Here is an 8,644-nt window from a genome sequence, read left to right on the forward strand (position 1 = left end):
TTATTTGTAGGAACTGCAACAATGAACTGAATCTGAAATATTAAAATCAAGTTTGAGTAATCAGAATAAATTGCTTTACAAGAGCAGACAAGTTGATGGGAATAGAATGATAAGGTAAAGGTTCCCCTCACACATATGTGCTAGTCGTTCCCAACTCTAGGGGCAGGTGCTCATTTAAAGCTGAAGAGCCAGCACTGTCAGAAGACGTCTCCGTGGTCATGTGGCCAGCATGACTAAATGCCAAAGGCGCACGGATTATGTGTGTTATGTATGTATTAAAGCTAAGCACAATTATGTGCTTAGCTTTAACCAAATAGGATTGTAACTATTAGAATTAGTGTCTGTAGTAGATCTTTTGTGTCTGTAGTAGATCCATTCATATATTTGTGCAATATTTGTATAACACCAGTGTATGGATAGCTCTATTGCATAAAAAAAGGAGGAAACATTAAGGAATTATGATAAATGAGGGACCTACAAAAATTGTAGTGCAACATTAGTAACAGGATTAAAAAATTGAAGAAATAAAGAAACTGGAATTATACAAAAATCAGATGAACAAAATAACACAGGAGCCGATTAATAGAACAACAACTTCAAGCAACATAATTTTAGAATCTACATAATGCCATCCCTGCATGGATAAGAACAAAATCAAATTGTTTGCATAGTGGCAGAAAATGAAGAAATGAAATCCAGTCAGCCAGGGGACTTTTGGTTGAAAGTTGTGAAACAAATCAGTGATCATTGGCCAGGTTATCTATGGGACCACCTCTTCATAGGGATATCTACTCATCCACCCAGATCATATAGGGTGGGCACAGTCCTAGTTCCTTCCTTTAAACATTGCTTAAATTTGATATAAGATGCATGGATATATATAGTAAAAGTTACAAATAAATAAATAAATAAAATCATAATTGATGATAAATATACAGGTTAAACTTTAAAAATTTCAGCGTGCAGGTGTGCCAGCAAGATTTGGAGGACATACAGGTAGTCCTCAACTTACACAATCATTTCTTTAGTGACTATTCAAAGTTACAGCAGCACTGAAAAAAGTGACTTATGACCATTTTCCATACTTACAACTGTTGCAGCAGCCTCATGACCAAAACTCAGATGCTAGGCAACTGGCATGTATTTATGGTTTCAGTGTCCCAGGGTCATGTGATCACCTTTTGCAGCCTTCCCACAAGCAAAGTCAATGGGGAAGCCAAATTCACTTAGCAACTAGCTTAATGACTGCAGTGATTCACTTAACAACTGTGGCAAGAAAGGTCATAAAATGGGCAAAACAGCTATTGTGCTTAGAAATTTTTGGCTCACTTGTGATTCAGGACTTCCTGTACAGCTAGAATAAGAGAGAGCAATGAAAGGATCAATTCTGTACATTGTAATTAGGCAAATAAAAAAGCTATGGGAAGAGATACAAGATTCTGCAAAAACAAAACCAGAAAAATCTCAAAATTTCAAAAAGGAAAATATTCAAGTAGTTTTCTGAAAAATCTATCAAAATAGCCAAGGAAAGGCTGAAGATGAAAGTCTTGAGAAATATTCTCCAACCGTCTGTTATGATTATATTTCATGCTGTATTGTTTACTTTTGTTTAATGATTTTTTAAAAAACAATGTATGTTACCTTGAGTTATTTCAGTTAGGAAGCCTATATATTGAGGAGACACTGTCCAACTTCCAAATCAGGCAAAAAAGAACAGTGAAAAATAATTAAATCAGGAATATCAACAAATAAAGGGAGAAAAAAGAGAAATGAGATTTTTTTTTAAAAAAATCACAAGAACGTGTACAACTAGGGCAAAAATAGGCGTAATCACAAAAAACGCTCTAATAGGGTTACATTAAATAAGGTTAAAAATACATGGAAATACAATACTGAAACTCTTTACATACAAGAATGTAGAATGACGAAACATTTATAGAGGGGCTATATTCAGGAACCACCTCCACTAAGAAAAGATAATGTATAAGTCAATAAACCAGTTATCAAATATGGAAGTATCCAGCATACATGAACTATTCACTGAACTGTTTAAAACTGGAAGAAAAGAGTTTCTTTGTGCTAACAGTCTGATATCAAATAAGATTAGAAATATTTTTTTATTCTTTTATTGCTGCTATTTGAACTGATATTGTTGCTTAATGATATTTATTCTTGTGTTATAAACTGCCATGAACTCATTCACTAGGAACACGTGGTTATAAACCTGAAAATAATATGGAACAAGGCAGTGGGACCTAGAGAAAAAGGAGGTGGGAGGCAAGAGAATAAGCAAATTATTGAACCACTACATTGATTTAACATGGACACAATGTGTAACATTAAGATCTTACAAAGAATAAATCCATATATGGGGAGAGAAAATGCCAGATGAACAGGCAAGTTTAGGAAAAGGGACACAAGGTCAGATCAATGGATCATGGAGAAAACAGAAATTTAAAAAGGAAGGTTTTTTTAAATGTCTGCAGCAAAGCTTTTGTTTATCTGAAAGTGAAGTATATTAAGGAAAATAGGTGTGCAAAAACACCTGATTATTCTTCTGATGAACCTTTACAATCCTTCTGTCCCTTACACTACTTCAAGATCAAAGAAATATAATAGCTCAGAATTGGAAAGAGAGTACTTCAGAATATTTTCCCATATCTATTTAAACTTAGAGGGGAAATATAACAACAGTAATTCTAGAAAAGGGCACATCTAGAATTAAAATAGTAAAACACTGGGAGATATGCAGATGTTCCTTTATTAACTGAAAATGAAGAAAACTTGTAAAATATAAATCATTTTAAAAAAAGGAAACTAAAAGATCTTGATTAATGTTCAGTATTATTCAACCAGTAAACTTAGTGAGCATACAGCTGATGGCAAATAAGTGAAGGTAGGGCACACCTAGGTAGGTGGTAGTTATAAACACAAACAAGATCATGAAAATGAGGATAGTTCTATGATAATAAAGACCAGAATAGTTAAACCAATAGCTTTTTCACTATAAAATACAATTGTGAAATATTGAAGAATAAGAAGTAATAGGAAATAAATACATCTGCAAAAGATAATGATGGATTTGACAGTGACCTGGACTGCAAGAAGAACCAATCTATATTTCTGGGTGATAAAATGTATAACTACTAACTTGAAGTTATGATTAACCAATAGAAACTCACATATTTGACCATGTGATACAAGCAAATGATGGACTAAGAAAAAATAACTATGAATAGTAAGGTTGAGGGAAGCAGAAGATAGGAAAACAATAGTTAGAACCAAAGTGATTACTGGAATATCATCGGAAAAGCTATAAATTATCCTTAAAAACAAATTGAGATAGTATTTATCTGCATAGTCACCAAGAGCCATTTAAGTAACTATTAAACACCTGATATACAGTATTAGCATCTGAGTTACATATTAAGTGGGAGCAATTATTTTCCTGAAGCTGTACTCCAAAACTGTTTTGTCATCCACTACTTTATAGCACAGTAAAGAAAAATGCAAGAAATAAATTACATTAGAAATACATAAACAATTGCATTTACAAATCTCCATTTTATCAACAGTAACTACCCTACACTCTTGAATATTGCTACATAAAAAAAACCTTAAACAGAACGCTATTGGGGGAACACTCTTTCCCCAACTATCTTCTTTTCAAAGAAAGTACCTCTGGCTGTTTTGCTTCATGTAATGGAAAAGATACAGAGATTTATATATCTCCCCTGTTGTAAGGGAGCTGTTCAGAGACTACTAAATAGAAATGGAGCTTGAATGCTAAAAATCAAACAAGATCCATTCATTCACCCTCAAGCTGCTCCAGTGTAACATCTGCTTTTTAACAGGCTACAGGAATACTGAAAGAAAATCCCTTTCTTACAATCATCCACATGTAGATTAATAATCAATTAAATCAGTTTGGGGATCAAGGATATCGAGGAAGATGTATGCTGTGATCTCTGTTGGTCTCTGGCCTCCAAATGCACTGAGCTTTGCTAATCAGTATGCATGCAAATATGTAATGGATGTAGGAGTGTAGCCACTTTGACTGAGGGTGTGTGAATAAATGCCCTAACACTAAATTCCCTTTGCAGCTATCTTGCCTTACCACAAATTTGTTTTATTTATGTCCTTCAACTAAGCCAGTATGAGGAGAATATTTTTATTACATTACTTCCCAGTAGAGAAGAATTGTACATTTATTTTAAATTAGATATGCTCTATTTGAATTTTAAAATATGTGATAGTGATGGTTAAATTGGGCTTAGAACTAAGCTGCTTGAAATATTATGCTATCTAAAGAGAAATCAATCCATTCCATGCATTACTTTTCTTTTTGTAAAATCAAAAGTCTTCAAATGGCTGACAGTTATGAAATACAGGATCAGATAAATAATGCAAGTGTGTAAATCGTTTTTTAATTCAAAATACTATTTCCTAATAGACTCATTATATAAATTTGTAAAGACATATTCAAAACTTGTTTTTAAAATCAACGTCTTAATTCCTCATGCAATATATACTTATTTCAGCCAACCGGCCTATACAAAAACAACAATCTTATGCTTTATACAGTAGATAAGCCTCTAGCTGTTAAGGGAAAGATGTAGAGGTTACTATGCTACATAGTATACTAACACTATTTGTGCTATATACTAGTTACATTTTTTGCTCTGCTCTACAGGTATTACAATATGTATTGTCTCCTGAAACACTGTATATAAATTTCTTCTTTGCAGACTTAAAACAAATCTAGTCAAAATGATTGCATCACTGTTTAAATAATAAATCCTATAATAATCTCCATGTTATAAAACCCTGATTGAAATTCAGGCATATACAGATTTAATATTCTTAATTTTCTGCATGCAATAAATGGTACCTCCTATCCTGCTACCTGCTTCCTTGTGCTAAGTTGCTATATACAAAGACATAGGGTTCAATGAAAACTTCAAACATTTACATTGTGTTTGAAGGAGGACAAACAATACAGCCATCAACACAGTGAATAATTTAATTTTCCATTAAATTTCAAATTCATTATTGATTTTAAGAGTTAAAATATTATCAGTGCTTGAAACACTTAAGTCACATAGCCATAGAAAAAATCAGTTCAAAGACCCCAAATGTCAGTGCCATCAAGAAATCATTGCATTTATTTCCAAACATTTTATATAAGTCTGAAGGCAATTCCTTATAACCAATAATTGGCAAGAAATTAGGATTTTATTTATAAGAGTTCAAACTGTGTCACAATAAGTTTTCAGCATCTTCATCTTCTTTTACACATTCCAAATATCTCAACTGCCAATTATTACCTTCCCAAGAAATCTGTTGCTAACAAATTTCTATGCACTTATTTCATAAATTAAGACTATTTCAAGAAACATTTATTCATCTGCCCATTGCAACACAGCTACTGTAGAAATCTGACAAACTGAAAAGGATGGGATTATGTCATACACCTTAATTTAATCATGCATTAATAGACTGCTTGCATAATAAAACCAGTCTCCCTTTACATGATGCTTAAAATCAACTCAAAAGTTAAATCCATTCAGGCTTAACTCTCACTATAAAAATACCATAGCTCTGTGATAGTTAACAACAAGGAACCCGCAATTCTAGATTTTAAACACTAAAACTGGGAGATACAAACATGGTCTGCTAAGTACCGTATGTGTGATGGGGGGGAGGCATCAAATATGGCATTTATCTGGGGGTGTGGGAATCACAACAGAAAAGTAACCGCGGCAAATAAAATGCCACCACTTCGTTACATTATAGCAAAGCCAGTGCCAGATCTACCGCTTGAATCCTGACCATATGTATGTATTAAGAGAGTACCGTAACGCTTCCTCATGGATCCGCCGGCTTAAAGCAGGTAGAGACAAAAGGGCAGCCCACAGAGCTTAGGATGGAAAGTAGTAGATTTAAAAGCATACCTCTCCCCTCCCTTTGCAAGGCAAGAAATGCAGGGATTCGTATTGTTTATTAGCAGTAGCAAATCTGTATGACTTGGCCCTTTTCTAGGTTGCTCTCCCAAAAGCAAAGGTCGGACTAGTTCCCGCAAAGGACAGGAGGGAGTGGGAAGCTCCAGGCGCTTTTAGCCCACCCGACCGGATTGCAACTGTCAGCTGGTGATGACGAGAATCGCCGGAGAGCGCCCCAATGGGGGTGGGGGTGGGGGTAAAGCGGGGAAAAAAGGGGCGGCGGGGGGGGGAGAAAGCTGTGAACGGGGTACATGGCGGGAGGGGTAGGGGGCAGTGCAGCACGGACGAGTGGTGGCGGTTTCCGCCCCCCGCCCAGGCTGTAGCCTGATCAAGGCAGGTGCGTCGCCTCTCAGCTTGGGAGGTTTGTGTGGGTGGGTGGGTGGGTGAGTGGCAGGGAGGGGGGTTGGCAAAGCGCGGAGGCGCCGGCTAGAAGAGAAGCAGCGCAATGGAGGGGGAGGGGGCGGCGGGCGGGAGTAGGGGGTGGTGAGAGAACGACACCCCCACCCCCACCCCCACAGTTTCCGCGCACGCGGTGGCGATTCAGGGAGGCGAGGGGAGGGGAGGGGGAGGCGAGGGGCAGCAGCCGAGAGGCCTGACTTACGTGTAGATGATGGACATGAAGTGCATGAGCCACAGGACCACGAAGAGGGTGAGCCCGAAGACGGCGAGTCCTTCCAGGGCCAGATCCAGCATCGCCATCTCCGCCCGGCCACAGGGCACAGCGAGGGGAGTGGGGGGAAAGGGGGGGGGAAGAGAGCGCGAGCGAGAGAGACAGAGCGCTCGGACGAGCCGAACCGGCGGCGGAGGCTGCGGAGGCTAGATAAGCGAGGCTCCGCCCCCCTCGTTGGCTGCCCTCACGTTCCCCCTCAGACGCGACCTCCTTCGCTTCCTTTCCTTTCCTTTCCTTTCCTTGCCCTCCTTCTCTTCCACGAGCCCACTTCTCGCCCCGCCCTCCTCCGTTCTCTCTCTCGGCTGCCCTTCCACCCGGCAGGCGGCGGCGGCTGCTCCTCCTGACAGGCTGCCTCGCGCTCTACCGGCCCGCGCCGCGGCGTTCTCCTCCTTCCCTGCCGCCGTTGTTTGCCGCCCCTCGTTCACGTTCCCCTCCCTCTCTCTCTCTCTCACACACACACACACTCATACATAAAACCAAACGGCCTGGGCTCGCGCGGAGGAGGTGCTCAGGCCCCGCCCTGTGACTGTCATCTGCTAAAGCCACGCCCCCCACTCCCCTCTCTCGCTCTCAGGCTTGACGCCGCGCTTCTTCTCCTGGAAGCGTGGCCCCGTTAAATCCGCCGCGAGGGTGTGCTCGGGGGTGGGGTGGGGGAATGGCAGGAGGTAAAAAAAAAACCAGAAGGTGAATCAGGTTGTGGCGGGAAGGCAGGAAGAGGCGATGTCGTCATTTATTATAAAAGGGGTGGAGAAGTTGCACTGTGTGGGGGGTTAGGACACTGTTCTGTCCTTTTCCTCCTTGCAAAGAAAAGGGGGAATAGTGGCGGCGCGCAAAGGGGAAGAAAACTAGCCTTTCTCTTTATACACCTCGGGAGCCATTCGCCACAGAGCAGCCGCATCGGCTATCCTCCATTTCCCCACCCCCATTGCCGCCAAAAACATAAAATGAAAGCACCCTCCCGGAGACAAGGTTTTTGTCCCTTGCAACCCAAGCTCTGCAGTGCCCCGTAACACCCTCCGAGAATGCAAGCGACGGCGCGTCTCCACTGGAACGAATCGCCAAAGCAAAAAGGCAACCGCAAATGCGCGACCACTGCCACGCCAGAAATGTCACAGCTTGGAAATTCAACCGACCCCCCCACCACCACCACCCAGTCCCGCAGCTTTATTGACAAACGGAATCCCTCTGGGTTCTTCTGTAATGCAGGCTTGCTATGCAAAAGTTCAAACAAACAATTGTTTATTCCTGCAAAATTCACCTTACTTCCTAAAGCTGAATGGTGTACGTTGTACAGGTTCTTTATTCCTCCTCTCGTGTCCTCTGGGATAATTCTTAACGGTTGTAGGAAAGACGGTTGCTTTTCGTTCAACAACGGGAGAAATTGCATGGGTGTCCAAAGTGGAAAGAACCGTGGACACCTTGAGATGGTTAACTCTGTGAGATATGTGTATGTGTGTGTAACATTTGAATCTGAGAACATTAGTAATTTTAAGAAGGAAAAACTTAAAATGTCTACATTCAATCTTTTTGTGGAAGGTAATACTTTAAAAAAAAACTATCAATATAATCAAAAACTGAAAATCATCTAAAATGCTCTTGTGCACATTTTTCATCCATTGTTTCTTTCTCAGTTTGCTGAAAAGGCTATTGATGAAAAAAAAGATTACTCTCCAGTGTTTTGTTAATCAGATAATTAGTCATGAGCAAAGCAAACAATAAACTTACCATATAATACAGTAGTATATTTATATTATTGTTCACTTAATCCTTGTTTCTTGAAATAAATTCAAGGAAATGTTATACCACAACATGTTCTAGGTAACATGTTGAAATCCCATCCCACACTTTTTAAATGTTTTCAAAAGAACATGTGTTTGCTTTAATAATAAAGAGATTTATTTGATTTTTAATTATAAAAAGGACATAGCTCTTCAAACATTATACTTGATTGGTATATTTGACATATAGTTTC

General features: G+C 39.5%; 1 protein-coding gene across 1 annotated transcript in view; it reads right to left on the reverse strand.

Moving 5' to 3' along the window:
• The window catches only part of UGCG (UDP-glucose ceramide glucosyltransferase), a 41,225-nt gene extending 34,080 nt beyond the window's left edge, over positions 1-7,145 (reverse strand). The window contains exon 1 of the mRNA XM_058170764.1: positions 6,604-7,145. Within this exon, the coding sequence (XP_058026747.1) occupies positions 6,604-6,701 (98 nt within the window). The 5' untranslated portion in view covers positions 6,702-7,145. The remainder of the gene's footprint in view (positions 1-6,603) is intronic.
• Positions 7,146-8,644: the final 1,499 nt, after the last annotated feature.

This window comes from Ahaetulla prasina, chromosome 2, assembly GCF_028640845.1.
Source record: "Ahaetulla prasina isolate Xishuangbanna chromosome 2, ASM2864084v1, whole genome shotgun sequence".
Lineage (NCBI taxonomy): Eukaryota > Metazoa > Chordata > Lepidosauria > Squamata > Colubridae > Ahaetulla > Ahaetulla prasina.